Consider the following 17,886-nt stretch of genomic DNA (forward strand, 5'->3'; position numbering starts at 1 on the left):
TGACTAGTCAGTTATGTTCGTCATACAGTCATGTTATGTCATACCAAGTTTAGTGTTGATACCATTATCCAAACGGCTGGGAGAGCTAAAAGTCGGAACGTCTAGATAGATAGATAGATAGATAGATAGATAGATAGATAGATAGATAGATAGATAGATAGATAGATAGATAGATAGATAGATAGATAGATAGATAGATAGACAGATAGACAGATAGATAGATAGATAGATAGATAGATAGATAGATAGATAGATAGATAGATAGATAGATAGATAGATAGATAGATAGATAGATAGATACGCTGAAATTCGCCGAAGTTCGCCAGGAAATACTTCGCACTTAATACTCTGCACTGATCTTTGGCCCTGGGCAATCATAAAATGCTTTCTGAAACACGTTTGCGTCGGAAAAAAAAAATCAGATCATATCCACGGAGTGAATGATGATGAGTGGGGCGAAGCGTCCATCCGTGCGTCCGTCCGCCCTTGTTTCCATGCTTTCGCCCGTCCGTTCGTTCTTGCTTCCATCCATCCGTGCATCTGTCCTTGCGTCCGTCCGTGCATGCGTATATCTGTCCGCCCGTTCGTCCATCTGCCCGTCTATCAACCGCCCGCATTTGCTGAATGAACCATCGAATTGGGCGGTCACGAACCTTGACAAGCTAGGAGGGACAAAGCCTTAGCTCTTCGGCACAAACCCGAAGCTCTTTAAGCCGTAGGACAAATCTACGGCTTAAAGAGCTTCGCCCCTAAAGGTATACCTCCTCAGCGACTTCATGTAAGTGAGCGAACATTTAATCGGACGGCGCGTTGTGCTGTGAAATGGTGTGTTTGCCGGTAAACTTCTAGCTCATCATGCACTGTAGATAATTTCGTCCAAGAAGGTAAAGGCAATGCTGTCGTTTTTTTCGGCAAAGATATGAAATTAGTAAAATTGTAACACCTAAAGCGGATAGTCAACTGACATGAATAAAAAAGTGCGGTGAGGATATTCTGTAATAGGAAGTAGCACTAGGGAGCTGCAAACAAATCTAAGTAGGTCGTTACGTAATGCGGAAGGTCGGCTATAGACGTGGACGACAAATGAAGCTATATGATTCGTTCGAGCAGTTTGAAACTGAAACGTTCGAGCTGAATGAATGTCACCGTGCTCTCAGTGTAATCACGACAGTGGTGAAATAAGAAAAAAAAAAGTGAAGTGAACTCTATATATACTGGAAATGTAGGGAAGGTGCGGTAACGTAATTTCCGATGGCGGCGGAAATGCTATAGGCCCGTGTGCTCAGATTTGGGTGCACGTTAAAGAACCCTAAGTGGTCGGAATTTCCGGAGCCCTCCACTACGGCGTCTCTCATAATCATATCGTGGTTTTGGGACGTTAAACCCAACAAGTCAATCAAGGTGCGGTAACGTAAGAGGATTACGGGTAATAAAAGTTGTTGCTGCTTCCATACAGAGTACCCAGGTTTGCCTATTTTTCCCCAATTTGGCTACCTCTGTAGAAAACGCATATTGGCTACTTTTTTGGCTAGTTTCTTGTAGCCTCGATTTGAACCGAATTTTGAATATCTTGTGACGCTACCGCCGCTGTCACAACATGGTGACTAAGGTGCGTTTTCAGCTTCTAAAACGGAATTTAGCACTTCCGTCACACAAAAGAAAAGACATTTGGGTGTGTGGCTATAGGACTCAAGGACAAGCTGTTGCACGGCACCTTAATTCGAAAACCACTAATTGCTGAAGGTGACTTGCAAGTGTAACTGAAAGCGAACGGGACAACCGAAAGCGTTCAGCATCCACGATGCTCTGCACTCATCGACATTAGATGTCGGGTATTTGAAAAAAATGCTTTTGTCGTTTCTCAGGATTAGATGTGGTATTCGACTCGGGAATAATAATGGTTGGACTTTGTCATCAAGTGTGAAACGATTGCGAAAGTGAGTACAATTTATCCTTTATGTGATTTTGATCACCATGCTACAGTGCTGATTTTATTGTCCCTGGTACTTCTAGCCTTATTAAAAAAATTCACGTATAAGACGCGTGAAGAGAATGTCATTTTGGCAGCAGTCTAACAAACTTAATTGTGCGGCACAAAATGATTGCCTAAGTCGGTAATTTATGCTTTAGTCTCAGAAATTATTATTCTGAAGGGTTTTCGCTCTACATTTCCACACACACAAAAGAAAATTCTCTTGAATAACAACGTCGCAATTGTTTTCACACAAGCATGGACACTCCTAGCTAAATTTACTGCCCTTTCCTTAATTTGGCTACTCTTTGGCTTACTTCCTAATTTTATGACTATTTTATTTTGTTTTGGACCTGAAAACCTTGCTCCCATAGTGATTTCGATCGTTTCGTTACCTTCATTATTCGTGCCCCAAAAGCACAGTGCAAAAGCACAAAGCAATCTGTCGCCGTGGAAATGCAAAGGGGAATGGAACCGGCGTCCTCGACAGCAGGTGGTGGTACGGTAAAAATACGCATTGGAATGGGTTAAAACTGGGTATTTTCAACAACTTCACTTCAGTACAAGTTCACAAAGACAAACAATGAAACAGACAGCCTTCTCCGAAACAACACATGAAACGCTGAAGAATCAAGATAAATCCCCACCCAGGGGTGTGTTTTTAGGTAAAAGCACCCTTTGTAGCAGTTCTTAACCGCTACAAAATTGTTGTTTCTCGTGCGAGTTCAGTAAACGTTTCCTGTGCGCAGAAGAAATATACGCATTTCCGAAGAATTGTCTTATTACAAGGATTACGAATTGGCAGCTGGGGACCAGTTCTCACGGCACGTATTGGATGTATCGGCCATTCTTCGTATATTGGAGCTCCAGTAATAGCAACGCGCCCTTATGTTCTATAACAACTTATGACGTTTTCTGCGGCATGTAATAATACAAAGAGATATTATTTCGTTATAGAATCGAAAACGGGGCATTCTATTTCATTGCGCTTCCACGTCACGCTGTGGGGAAGTCATCACGCCGTCCAAATTGGAGGGTGCTATTTATTACAAGCTCCGGACTCGAACTGCAGTCCAATGGTCCCGCTATGCAGCAGAGAGACTTGGTCTTTCTGTTCCGACGTGGCAGCGGCCCGCAACATGCTAAAAGTGCGTTCCGAAAGACCCAATTAAGTTCATCCATCCATTAATCCTAGAACGGCTCACACACGTTGTGTCATGGCATTTCCCGAAAACCACGTCGGGGATGCCAACACGCAACTGCGTCCAGCATGCGAGATGCGCGAATTAAAAAAAAAAATATTAACTAAAATAATCCATTCACGGAGTTATGCGTGTCAGAAGCACAGTATTCTAATGAGGCACGCTGCGTAGTTAAGAACTCCGGTTTGTGGCCTCCTTGTGTTCTTCACCGAGCACAAAAATAATAGTAATGACTGGTGTTTTACGTGCCATAACCGAGATTTCGTTATGAGGCACGGTAATGATTAGGAGTAGTGTATGGAGGGAGAGAGGGGGCTACGGATCAGTGTCGATAACCTGGTGTGCTTAAACGTGTACCTAAATTTACACTGGGCGTTCTTGCGTATTGCCCCTATATCACGACCGTGATGTTCGGCAATGGAAGACGTGCTTAGCGACGCGACACCTTTGCCCCTAAGCTACAACGGTGGTTGGCAAGAAAGCGAGAAAACGAAAAAAAAAAAAAAACTTGGCCAAGTAGTTCTTTTTTGTTGTCTTTTTTTTTATCCTCGAGCGCCGGTGTCTTCAGCCTTTGAAATCTCAAGTAGCGTGACTTTGGCACCGCGGAAGATTTTTGAGCTCGTGCGGGCCATTGTTCTAGGAGAGCCAGCCAATACATCCCGCACGAGAGTGACGAAGAGCTTGCATTGTTCACTCGCTCCCAGGGGTTACAAAGAGCAGCTTCGACTGGCCATGACAGGAAGTGACGTCGGCGTAAGGCGTGCGCACAGCGGGGACAATGTCGAAGGTGACACATGTCCTCCCGTGTCTGCGGACTTTACTACGAGTGATGAGGTGTCGTGCGTGTTATGTTGCGCATTCCTCAAGTCAAATCGAGTCCCCCAGCGTGGTTTTTTTTTTTCGGCAATAAATTTAACGAAGACACGAATAGTTAATGAGCTTCGCCGTTACCGATTAAGACGAATGACTGCAAGGAGGCTTTGTACCATCGCCAATCTCTTGGTCGCACGACCAACACATGGGCAACTGCGGTGTGATGAGCCATCACCGTCCCATGCCTGCGCACGGGATCAATGAGAAGGATGCAGGTATCTGCATCTGGCCTGGAGGAAGAGTAATTGCGCATGGAAGAACGTTTTTGAAACATTCAGGCGCGCGGATTATAGGCTTTTTTTGGCGGGAAGAAGATATCGCAAAGGTACTAAATCACAGAAAAGAATTGTTTCTCGCACCGTTATTATTAACAGGTGCTCTTGAATACATGCCGGTCGTGCTTTTGTGTCTATGTAGCGTTTGTTTCATCGAACATGAACGTTGCGTTTAGATCGTGGTAATTAGGACACTAATTGCACATGTCTAGTGCCTCACGAGTGAACACATCGGTAAACTGTGCTGTTACCCACGGGCATTTCGGTTGCGTGAATGTTTCCGTTTCGGGAGCACGTCTGCTGCGTGAATTGTTAGTATTGAAGTATTGGAACGTAAGTGCATGAATGGTCCACCATATAGAAGCTATTTGTAAAATTTCGCAATAACTAATATGCAAGAGAAAAGGAAATGGCTGCGTCACACATATGCACTATCCTCTCTTTAAACGTAAGTAGTAATAATACAGAAAGTTCTATTTCAGGAGCAGTAAATTACAGAGCACTTCAAATGACTCCAACTTGCTTCTTTTTCATACATGAAGCTTTCGAGACGATATGCAATGCCACAGCGGTGGCGTTTACAGGTCCTCCTTTTGAGATGTCACTGGTCGCGATTGTCAATGCGTGTGCAGCCTATGAAGCGCAAACGGCCACACAGTGCGAAAGGTCACGTGGGAAGCGCCTTTGCATGACTCTCTTCGGCTTACGTAAGGTACCAAGCTGTCGCACGCAGAAGGTTCTGGGGAAGCGGCGGTCAGGAGGGTGCCACCCGGCCATGGACCACATCCGGCCGTCACGTCAAGACACCGCACCATGCACGCGCGCGGGCCATGCATGCCTGCGTCGCAGCTCGACGGGCCGTAATCAAAATGCCAAGGTTCGGCGAAGCCAGCTAGGCGTCGCAACGCCGCCGCACCAGTTCGCCTCCTGCGGTTGCCGCAGTCGTAGCAGTGCCGCTGTCTCGAGGCAAAGCACAAACAAGCAAGCGCGCAGCAATCTCGCGACGGTAGGGCGCGCGGAGCGAAGCGCGCGGTTGGCGTCGCCCGCTGTCACGATGTCGACAACCGACGGCGCAGTGGCCATCGCGGCGTGCTGCAGCAGTCCGCCTCTCGGTTGCCGCCCGCGAGAGGTGAGGCGGCCCTTGCGCAAGCGTCGTGCCGCTCGGCTCGCCAGCTTCGAGCTCTGGCCGCGTGGTCTCCAGCCCCGAGTAGCGGCGCCCGAGCTCGAGCAAGTGTGCGCGCCGTGCGCGGACAGCCTCCTCCTCCTCTCTCGCCCCGTGGTTCAGCGTGCGTGCACCTCCTCGCCCTCTCGACGCCGGTGCTTCTCGTGGCGCATTAAACCGGTCGGCCATCTGGGTTCGCGGCGCTAGCTAGATGGCGCCAGCGATCACGACTACCAGGGTGGTGCTGCTTCACGGGGGTGGCGCGCGGCGGCCGCAGGCAGCGACGGCGGCGAGGCACAGGTGTTGCTGGCGAACGACGGCTGCCGCTGCGCCCGGTCGAGTCTGCGCCGGCACCGAAGACGACGAGGCATATTTTCGGCCTACCACCAGCGAGCGCCGCCGTGTTACTTATGTGCGGTCCGAGACGAGCTGCGGGTCGTCGTCTAGGTGGTTCGACGACCAGTCTTGCCGCGAGCCGCTGCCAAGGTGAGTGCTCCTCTCATGGCCAGTGCCGCTCGGGGGCACCCCGTGACCACTAGCCGCCGCGCTGGTGCCGTTATGATGGCGACTCCGGCCCAGCCCTGGCGATCGGCTCCGCAGCGGACGCTCATCGCTGGTCATCATTTACCGGCGCGCGCTGCCGCTTCGTGCTGGCGCGGCGGCCAGCCGGCATAATTAATGGGCCACGCCGTATTTACCGTGTGCTCCCGCGCCGGTCCATAAGTGGGTGTTCGTGCATGGTGCCCCCCATTACCTCTTCGATGGTGAAAGCCCCCCCCCCCCCCCCCCGGCCTCTTCTCTCATCATTTCTCTCCGTTACCTGGAGTGATTGATAACGTCGTTCCGCTTAGGATTGCTTTTAATTCGCCCCCTTATCGCCACTCTAACCGCACCGGTGAGTTCCTTTTTCCTTCGGATTTGATTGAGTCCGCGTGTCTTCCTTCACATGAAGGGAGAGTCTTGAGGAACGGTCATTCTTTCGCGTACGTGCGGATGTTTTGCCGATGCGTTCGCTACGTGCTAGCTTCATAAACGGTGCGCATAATATAAACTTCACACGCTTTCTCATCCGAGCTTATATATATATATATATATATATATATATATATATATATATATATATATATATATATATATATATATATATATATATATATATATATATATATATATATATTTGTTCTCTTTTGACCGGCGAGGTGAATAATCAACAGTGCGAACAGCGGAGTGAGTGTTCACGAAAAACGACTTCGAAGTGACGATCTTCGATTAATGGAGCAAATAATTGCGAAATCTTCCCAACTGGCCAGATTGCTGTGGTTTCGTACATAGGTTTATGGACGTCTTTCTTTTTATTTATTTTTTTAATAAAAATTTTACCCTTGCCAGCGTAAATCTCTTGGTTTGAGGTGCGTGCTATTGTTGATTTTCATCGTACCCTCAGTAATCAGTTAATCATGCATAATGTGGCGACATTAAGTGGTTCAATTAGTTGCGACCTACAGCTCCTAATTGCAGTAACCTGCAAATTTTAACTTCAGCGCACATTCGTTCCTTATTATTATTTTGTTCCACAGGATACATAATTTTTTTTTTTTGCCTTGTCCCCTGAATGGTGCAGTTTGCCTAGTGTACTGCATACCACCCTTTTTAAATGTAAAGAACCGAACTCTTATATAGCAGTGTGCAGATAGTTAAATCACAAAAAAATAGTTTTCAGCTAGGATTCGTTCAACTGGCATAGCATTCTCTTTTTTTTCCCCTATAGTATGGAATATGCAATATGAACTACGAAGTTGCAGTGAACAGACTAGTTTTACTGTCTTCTACAGAGTGGCAAACCACAGTACTGAAATTAGTTTTGGCTTTTTTTTAAGTGTTTGTATTGCATTAGTTCTCACTGTTCCTGTAGAAAGAAATTGCAGGGTTGTGCTTCTTTGTTGCTTGTGCCTGATTGCCCTAACTTTCCTACAACGAGCGTGGAGCAGAAATGAAAATGAAGAAGAACATGCCTTTTTTCGTGTTTGACAGAGTGTACGGCATTGGAATATTGTGTGACTATGAGCTTACAAAGTCACCTCTGGGTGCATTGTACATTTAATGTAGCAGTATAAAGCGATGCCAAATTCCACTGCTAGGTAATTATATACCGGATGTTTGTGAAACTTTTCAGCAGTCATTACATTGAGTTGCACAGGTCACGAGATCGAATCCCGCATTTATGATGGTGGTGAAAATGCTGGAGCAGTGATGTTCCGTACTACGCCGAAGAATTACCAATAAGAGACATGAAAATTCCCTATTTCGGGAATTTTTCCCTGCAAATGTTGATGAAATTTCGAGCATATTTCTCTGCACAACAGTAGTATTTTCCACCCCCATCCATACACACATATTATAATTACACGTGTCTAATGTACTGGGGCCTTTAGAAATCATGACTAGCCCCTCCATCACTGCACTATGAAAGCATGACTTTATTAAATCGTATACTGTTAGTGCACTGTATATTGTGGGCTTCGTGTCAAACAGCAGAACCCTTCCCGTAAATATCAAACAAATCTCATGGTCCATGCTTGCGTGGTGCATGCGCCAGGACCGATTACAGCAGCGGAAGGCACCCTGTGACTGCTAATTATCGTCATCATAGGAGAATTTAACTATTCCTGAAATTCTCTGCAATATCACGAAAATTCCCTTTTTCCCTTTGTCTCAAAATAACGGGCGAAAATTTCCCGAAAAAGCTAAAATTTTTTGCATGGAACATCACTGTGCTTGAGGCCCGTGCACTTAGGTTTAGGTGCGCCTTAAAGAACCCCAGGTGTTGAAAATTTTCAGAGCCCTCTGCTACGGAATTTCTCATCATCATATCATGGCTTTAGTATGCTAAACCCTATCCATTATCAATGTAGTGAGTTTTCCAATTGGTGCCATGCATGACAATGTGAGTGTTGCAAATGACTGGTATTGTGGCATCACATTAGTGTGAATTTGTGAGGTAATAGTGTTCCAACTATTTGTGCATAGTTAGCAAAATAGTGTTGTTCCACAGCACTTAAGTCTCTTGCATTGCTAATCGGAATTGCTGGGGTCACCACATTCACGTTGTTTGATAACACATGCAACATGGCACCAGTATCTGTATTCTGGAAGAAATGCTTACTAAAGAATGACATCTACTCCCAACCAACCGGTCAAGTTTGCATTTTTTTGTCTTTGTTAAGGTATTCATTACCATTTCCCTTATTTCCTTTTGCTGGCATATTATTATTGTTGTTGCACAATACTCGACTCTGTTGGGTCTAGTTATAATATGGAGTGCTCTCAAATAAAGGCATCAAGAGGAAGGCTGCACCCAAAGTGATAGCAGCACAAAGGGATTTCAGAGTACGGGAGGCATCATATCTCTGGCATATACGCAGTTCTTGCATTAAGCAACAAGGGAGCGCAGGAAACAGGGCACAGGTGTACGGGTACCATGCACAGGTGCGGGCGAGGGTGAGAAAGAAAGAAAAAGGTCCAGCCAGGCTAGCCAGAAAGAGAGGCTCAGCGCGTGCATCTGCTGACCCAGCTTTGAGCGTCATGCGTACCTTGGACAGTGTGGCAGTGTGCTGCAGGTTTGTGGGCTCCATGAAACAGATGGCAGCTGGCCTCACGTAGCTTGCCTGTAGGTAGGAGGGTGATTATGTTGGAGGGCATGTCTTTGTAAGTTCTACTAATTTTGAAGGTGAGCTTGAGGTAACGATTTGTCAGTTATTACATGTGAACAGTTCACTAAAAAATTTAATGTATGCTTGGCACTAGTCTGGCGTGTTCAAAACTTTTCATTTCTTTTTGTCATTTTCTTCCTTTCAAAAAGAGGTTCAATTATTTCCATTCCCAATATGCTCAACATTTATTGCTTTCACTTTAAGGTATTCAATATCTTGCATGGTTAATGGCTTGACTGTTTTTCTGGCTGTATATAAAGGTTACCATGCAGTATCTCGTGAGCCACTTCTATGATATTCCAGTTACTTATGAGGGTAGCCTTCGCACTGTTTCTTTGTGTAACCATTATACATAGGTCCTTGATATTGTGAATATTTTAGCAGTGTCAGACTTATCAACTTCTATTCCAATTCATGTACTTATATACAAAGAGGGATGCATCAGACCGCAGTCTTAAAGTATTGATATTTGCACCATTGCAAATTGCCAAGCGGAATCATAATCAATAATTGCTATGCTGTTTTCACTATTTGCCAACTTTGTTTTGAAAAAGTATGTATTACAGTATTCAAGGCCCTGGCTACATCTCACACTCATATTTAACAGTGTCATTAGATAATTCTTTATCTACTTGCTTCGCTGCGGTGGTCTAGTGGCTAAGGTACTCGGCTGCTGACCCGCAGGTCGCGGGTTCGAATCCCGGCTGCGGCGGTTGCATTTCCGATGGAGGCGGAAATGTTGTAGGCCCATGTGCTCAGATTTGGGTGGACACTAAAGAACCCCAGGTGGTCGAAAGTTCCCGAGCCCTCCACTACGGCGTCTCTCATAATCATATGGTGGTTTTGGGACGTTAAACCCCACAAATCAAACCAATCAATTCTTTATCTACTTATCTACTGACACAAATATTTCATTACTCTATAAACTGGACCAACTTGCTTAGGCTGATTGCAAGATTACTTTTACCTTTGTTGAGCCAATTGAAATGTACTGCTATTGATTGTGGTGAAAGTATTGATTTTATTGATTTTTATAAGTTTAAGACAACAGGCTACCTTTATATACTACGGACAGGCTGTGAAGCTTATTTTTAGGAATGCTACCACTCAAGGCCTTAAGCAGAGCTGGGGGTCTCTTTCACATCGGTATAATTATTTATTGGAATAGCAGTTGCTATGACTGTGTTGTTAGAATGGCACATGTAACACATGCTCGTTTAGCATGCAGTCTCATTACTTGCTGTTTCTGCCTGTATTGTAGAACACATAGCAATTTTCAAACAAAGTTTCTCATATGCTGCCACTTTTCCACAATAGGTACGTAACAATAGGTAGGTATTTAATGCAGGAAACCCGAGAATAGCCGAAAGTAGTGTAAACGAGGTGGGAAATGTTATCCAGCTTGCTGTATTTTATAATACAAATGTGTTAGAGTGGCCCTCATAAAAATTTATTTCCAGACAAAAAACATTAAAATGACCACTAGCCAATGCTCTTATCCATTCTTGACAGAGATTTACAATGAACGTAATAAACATGCTACCCCCCCCCTTTTTTTTAATGCTATGTGTGCTTCATTTGTGAACGTTCAGTTTATCATATATGCTTTCACCCGCAACCATTTGTCTTGAAAAATTTTGGTTATAGTCCGCCTAGTGGTTCAAATGGCTGGTAGCTTTCTACACTTCTTCACCATAAGAACACAGAACCGAAACTTAATTGGACTAGTTAACGAATCGCCCTTCTGTAAAAGTTATAGCAGAAACCACGTCACAATTACTCTTGACATCAATATAGTTTAACATTCAAGCACACAGTTGCGAACATTTGAGGAGAGATATTTTACGCTGTGTAGTGGGAATGATTGAATGATAATTGGCGTTTAATGTCCCAAAACAACCATATGATTATGAGAGACGCCATAGTGGAGGGCTCCTAAAATTTCGACCTTCTGGGGTTCTTTAACGTGCACCCAATCTGAGCCCACCGGTCTGCAACATTTTTGCCTCCATCGAAATTGCAGCTGTCGCAGCCCGGATTCGATCCCATCACCCGCAGGTCAGCAGCCTTAGCAACAGCCTAAGCAGCAACCTTAGCCACTAGACCACCGCGGTGGGTTGCTCTATAGTGGATGAAGTAGGATATGTGTAGGACAATATTACGCACGCACCATGCATCACTAAGGAATACAACCTATTCACTTGCAGACTTCACAAAAAAAGCTTCGTATTATGGCAACAGAAACAGACAGGAAAAAAGTGAAACCCAATCATAGTTGCCAGTTAGGCTCAACGAAAAGCTAGTGAACTGGGCCTTTTTGGTTCGTGGTGTCGCATAAAAAGTTTACCAGTCACTCATTGTGCTTTTTGTGCTCATTTACAATTGTTCTCAAAATATAACTCTTTTAGTTGATATGTTCATTATCGAGTAGTTGAGTTTGGAAGCCAAATGCATGTTCATGGATGGACAAGTAATGTTAATCATGAACTGGCAAATATGCATTTGACTGAATGGGTACTGCATGAAGACCACATTAAAAAGTAAATTTGTGCTTTCGCTCATAGTTGCACATATTTTCAAGACAACGAATGTAATTTTTCATCTCCCCTTCATATTTGAGAGACATCGTTTTAATTTGAAATAAAAATATTTTAAAGCACGGGAGAGGTAATGGAAATTTCCACGTCTTTTAGGCTTTTTCTGTGATGATCATTTGATTGTTAGCTCAGTAGCACCTGGCAACTCTGAACCTAGCAATTGCTTACATTGTTTGTGCTTTCATGTTATAAATTTCTGCTGACAAACCCAGCTCTTCAAAGGCAGGGTTTCAACCACAGTTGTTTTCATCCGTCGCTGTAGCGAGCCACAAAGTCTGCATGTTTATGCACTGCAAGGGAAACTTCACTTTATGCAGTTTTGTAATCGGTGCTGCTCCTGTCGTCCTGGTAATGTTAAAATATGGCTTTGCATATGTGACTGTGCATTAACTGCAACACAATTTCCAGAGGCCCTGATTAGAGGCCTAAATATTGTCTTGATTCTCAGAGAAAAGGGAAGCTTTCCTACTTGTGCATATGCTTGCAGCAGTTAAGATATCATTAGAGACGCAGTTAGACTGAGAAGTCCATCATGCACCTAAGTATTCGAACAAAAGTAAAGTATTCCTTTCATGTGAAAATTCTTGCCAAAGATGCAGCAGTGAAGGCCAGGCATCAGAACTGGGTTGAAGTCTGTCCATGACTGCACAGATATTGATGGAATATGCTTGTTTCTAGTTATATTATGGTTGTAATGATGGATTGCATAATATTTATGCCTGCTAACCTTGATCATCTTGATCATCTCAACCTTGATCATCTTTTTTTTGTGAACCATGGTGGCCCTAGCGAGAAAAAAAATTGAAATTTGTAATTTCAAACTGATGCACCAGCATTTCATTGTAATGACATTAAATTAAAAGTTGACTTAACTTCTCTTCTAATATTCAAAATATTGGAACTAACATAACAGAATACAGTAGCAACAGTATAAATAATAGCATAACTAGCATAATAGAGAAGTAAATCCTCGGCAGCCTAAGCTGTGTTAGCATTTTCCATTAGTGGCTATTCTATGTGCCCATTATTTCGCCATGTGTGAGGTTGACAAACAGGGAAATAATGTGGAACTTCCTCAGTTCGTTTTTTATAAATTTAAAAAGTTCGATATTTTGAATAGAACTCACTTCTGGGCAAGTTTGCTAGACATGCAATACAAAACATTTGAGCTATAGCAGCATTTAGTTTGTTGGGCCATTTGCATTCGTTTTGTGATTTGTGTTTGTTATGCAGTGTTTAATTTCACAACTGATATGCTTTAGGCAATTAAAAAAGATTAGAACATGCTTATAACTGGCTGTTGTTAATAAGTGTTCATTGCTTCTTGAAATATGCTGAGTGGTAAAGCGCAGCACCAACTAGTGCATCATCGTTACACTTGTTAGCTGTGCCTTTGAGTATCATGCCTTGTGAGTAAACAAAGTTTAGAAAGGATCGTGTGTCTGTTATTAGAGGAAACAGTTTCTGCTACTTCTGGTATTGCTTTGCTGATTTAATATTTGAAGCTAAATGGTGTTCATAGCAGGGCTGTAATATCACAAGTTTTAGTTCAAGTGAAATACAGTAGACTCAGTAAACAGGAATCTCTTAAACGGAACTGCTGCCAAAATGTAACAACTGCCTCTAACACGATTAGTTCATACTAGTATATTGAAGCCTTAAATGGAATATATTTTAATGGTCCATTCAGGTTCCGTTTAATGAGAGCCTAATGTAACGTAAGAAACAGACAAATGCAATATTATTAGTGTTGGTATTGTCTGAAAGATGCTTTCAACTGTTGTAAATTTGCTGTGCGTATTGTCGAATCGTACTGTGTGTTTAGCTGCATCACATGTTTTCTACCCCAACATGCATTACTGATGCACACTTTTTTTCTGCAGATCATGCCAGATGGCAATATGGACGTTGGCAGCAGCAAAAACAATAGTAGCAGCAATGCCAGTGATGGAGGTGATGCGCCAAAGCATGTTTGTGGCCTTTGCTGGACGTCCTTCAGCAGCCCAACAGAACTGCAGCAGCACTGCCTGGAATGCTTCTCAGAGGACTACTCAGTTTCAAGAGAATCTGAGGGAGATGAAAGCCCTTCACCAGAGAAAGCCAAAGATGGTGAAGCTTCTTCCACCATGGAGATAACTGAGGACGCAGCGGACAGAGAAACTCCCACTCGAGAGGACTCTCCTTCAACGAGTTCATTGCCTGATGGCAAAACCCTACACCTGTGTAAGCTGTGCCCCAAGACGTTCACAAATTATGGCAGCTACCGCCGACACTTACGCATGCATTCCTGTGGGCATCGGTACACGTGCGACATTTGTGGGAAGCAGTTCTTTCGGCGCTACCTCTGGATAAAGCACTATGAGAAGATCCACAACAGTATGATGCAGAACATGTGCCAGTGCACCGTCTGCGAGATGTGGCTGAAGAACAGTGACACCCTAAAGGAGCACATTCGCACAAAGCATCGGTTCGCCACTGGTGTTACAGGTGACGTTGATCTTGCGGGTGACACTGCTGCAAAGCCACCCGCTGAAACCATTGTGCTAGACTCACTGTCTCTCCAGCCAATCAAGGAGAGCACAGATTCTAGTCCAGCTGACAACGGAGACACAGGCAGTGCCAAAACAATGAATGGAACTAAACACCAGTGGATGTGCAATTTGTGCTCTGAAGCGTTTGGGACGAAGGCTCAGTTAATGAAACACAAGGAGGATAGGCATGGAAGAAAACGTGTCTGGGCCCCAAAGGCACCCACACCTGAGGTGGACGACACAAAGCGAATTCGAATTGAAGAGGTGGCTAAAGAAGTCTTCCATGGCATGCTGTCAGAGTTCAGCCTCCAAGGCATGCTGTCTTCAGAAGCACAAAAAGTGAAAAAGGAAACCAAAGCAGCGGAGTTGGCAACAGGTTCTGCTTTAAGTCCAGCAATTCCAGGTACTGGACTTTGTGATCCTACTAAGAGAGGCGTTTTCCTCTGTGAAGTCTGCAAAAAGACTTTCATTAATCGTAGCAGCTATCTGAGGCATAAGAAGATGCACACAGGTGTGCGTCCCTACACCTGTGAGCACTGCTGCATGAGCTTCTTTCGCTCTGAGTCATTGACCACTCACAAAAAGAAGCATCTTTCTGGTGACCAGTTCAAGTGCTTTGTCTGTGGACATATTGCTGAAGGTGCTTCTGATTTGTCTTCCCATTTTTTATCTTCACATTCTAAGCTCCCAGAGGAGTATGACAAGAATACTGTAGTTCGCTCTCGAAGAGGTAGACCATCAAAATATACCATGCTGCCTGAGCTTATGGGCCAGATACCATCTCAGCAGACAGCTGAGGAAGCTGTGTTTTGCTCTAAGAAACTTGACCAAGGAAACCAGGACTGTGATGCCAATTCCGAAGACACAGTTCTTGTTGGCCTGAATGGGGATGCAGATTCCCTCAACTCTGCTGCTGACAAATATACGTGCCTAGTGTGCTTTCAGTTCTTTCCTGATGAACAATCTTACTATGACCATCAGTGTAAGGATGACATGTCTGCCATTTCGAAAACTTTGGAACAGGGTAGAGATTCTTCTAGTCAGGATGAAAAAGATTATGAAGGTGGGGTGTCTGGCATGCCTCACAGCTTTTTGGCTTTAGAGGTCTGCACTTTATGCTCTGCCAAGTTTCCTACCAAGAAGCACCTTCAGGAGCATATGGTCGTACACATCTGTCGTTACTGTGGGCGCTGTTTCAAAGATACTGGCATGCTTAGTAAGCATGTAGAATCTGTGCATAAGGAGTTGGTGCAGGCACAAAGCCACACTTGTTGCTGCTGTGATTTAACTTTAGAAGATGGAAATGCACTTGTGGAGCATGTTCTTGATAAACACAGCACTATGCTGCCAAGTATTGACATATCAGCCCAGAGCAAGCTAGGCATGAGTAACGTAGATGTTGAGAAAAAAAGTTTAGACGAATTTGTAACTTCCGCTAAAGTAGGCATAGATAAGAATCTTTGCGAACATAACAAGAAACACCATTGTGGTTGGTGCCAAAAATGTTTTGGTGATTTACAGCAGATGACAACTCATTTTAGAGAAGTCCACAGCATCATTAATATTGTTGGTGATTCAGGAAATGGCATTTACTTTTCGGATGTAGAGAAAAAACTGCATGGTGGAAACCACTGCTTAAAATGCTGTGAACCAACTGGTGATTCGATGCATGTTTGTAGCGATAAGTCAGTGTGCAACTTGTGCCTGCGAACATTTGATGATCCTCACAATGCACATGTGCACCAGGAGCTTAACCATCATATGGTAGATTGGTTTTGCTGCGATGCCTGTGATGCGTGTGGGCCACAAGATGTTATGGAGAAGCATGTGCTATCCCATATGTCAAAGGTGGGAAGCCTTGTAGTTCCTGAGACTTCTGCTAAAACCCATTTGCCCATTGTGGGAAACTCTGAGCCTTTTCAAAATGTCCGAGAAGCCTTTCGAAACTGGTGCCGCAACGGAACAACCAAGAGTGGTGATGGTAAACAAAATTATTTTTTGCCAAACGGAGAATCGTTCAACTTAGCGGCTGATAGGCGTGTAAAGACAAGAAGTGAAATCCTCATTGAAGAAGCAAAAAGAGGCTTTCCTCCACGTGGACTCATTGGACAAAGGGTTCAGAAAAAAGACAGTGCTTCACTCAATGGGGAAGTTAAAGAGCAGCTGACCAAGGACATCATTGAGCTTTTGCCAAAAAATGGGGAACTCACTATGATTCCTATAAAGTCAGAAACTCCTGAACCATATTCACAGCTCCGCTCGGCACTCACTACAGCAAAAAGACGCAACCCTTCATCAACATTTGATCGCAATGGCAACATTCTCAAGACACTTCTTGGGGAAAGAAGATCTCCTCTCACCTGTTCAGACTACCCGTGGGAGAAAAGCACTGACCGAGTGCTCGGCAAGAACAGCGCTAGTGAGACAGATGACCAGGCTTTGTCTGACCCAGGGTGTTATGAACGTGAATCCAAAGGTTCCCCTGCTAGTGACCAAGGGACAGCCGGTGGTGGCAGCTCCTCCGAAGTGGTGCTCAAGTGCGACGACTGCAAGCGAGTCTTTACACACTACAGCAGCTGGAAGCGGCACCGAAGGCAACATCTTGGCCTTAGCACTCACTCGTGTGGCGAGTGTGAGCGCATCTTCTACAGGAAGGACCAATACGACAAGCACGTGCAATCCCATCAGCACAAGAACAGTGCAGAAGTCTGATCCAGCAACAGCACGCCTTTCCTTGTCCGGTGCTCTAGGTTGTTGTTGTATTTATTGTTTCACTGAAGCCAGATGTCTGTGCTTTGCTTATTTTTGTCCCGACTCTTTGTGCAAGGTACATTTGACTTGAGAGGAGGCCCGTGGAAAAGCCTTTGCGTTTCGCCATATGCTACCCTACATTACAAGTACAGTCATGGTGGCATGCTGCTTGAAGGACCAACAAGCCAGAAGCAGACAGCCGCACTCGCTGAAGGTTCCAGGAGGCTTTGAACAGATTGAATAGAGAGCATGACAGTTTTCTACTAATATACCTGTTGAGAGTATGAAGATCATGGTTACTCGTATACACACAGATGTTGCTTATAAAAATTATATATATATATAAATATATATACTATATCTATTTTTAAGGGACAGATGTTCTGGTGATGTACTTGTACGACATATTCCAAAGAGCTCTTGCCGTCTAGTGTGAGAGTATGTACCTTCGGCCCCACTCTTTCCTGCCCATGGTGCATTTATGTGTTGCACTGGAATCGTGATATCTTAGTGTCTGGTTGGAGTGCTTAGTGCTGTTTTGAATAAGTCAATATACCTTGTACAAACTATTCACTAGGTGTGCTTCACAAGTGGCTGAAGCAGTGTTCACTGAGCAGAGTTTTCCTTATTTTTCCCTTTATGTGTTGGCGGGGAAATGCCTCGGTGTGCTTCATTGTTGGAGGGTTTACCTTTATTGCACAGGGTAATATATTTGTAATATATGAGCTTACGAGGTGCCTGATAGTCTCTGACCACTAAAACGCATTAGATCAGCACCGTTATTACATGCAGAGAGACGTGGTCGGTCCCTAA

The 17,886-nt window shown here is 44.3% G+C and overlaps 1 protein-coding gene across 1 annotated transcript; it reads left to right on the forward strand.

Moving 5' to 3' along the window:
• The first annotated feature begins 5,764 nt into the window (after positions 1-5,764).
• On the forward strand, positions 5,765-17,448 carry LOC142814564 (uncharacterized). The gene is made up of 2 exons (XM_075893450.1): positions 5,765-5,970; positions 13,675-17,448. The coding sequence occupies exon 2, from the start codon at positions 13,678-13,680 to the stop codon at positions 17,032-17,034; it is 3,357 nt and encodes a 1,118-aa protein (XP_075749565.1). The 5' UTR covers positions 5,765-5,970; positions 13,675-13,677; the 3' UTR covers positions 17,035-17,448.
• Positions 17,449-17,886: the final 438 nt, after the last annotated feature.

The sequence above is a fragment of the Rhipicephalus microplus genome, chromosome 4, assembly GCF_043290135.1.
Source record: "Rhipicephalus microplus isolate Deutch F79 chromosome 4, USDA_Rmic, whole genome shotgun sequence".
Taxonomy (NCBI): domain Eukaryota; kingdom Metazoa; phylum Arthropoda; class Arachnida; order Ixodida; family Ixodidae; genus Rhipicephalus; species Rhipicephalus microplus.

Excerpts from the sequence above, each read along its gene's own strand:
- LOC142814564 (XM_075893450.1), top strand. The coding sequence starts at position 13,678 with ATGCCAGATGGCAATATGGACGTTGGCAGCAGCAAAAACAATAGTAGC.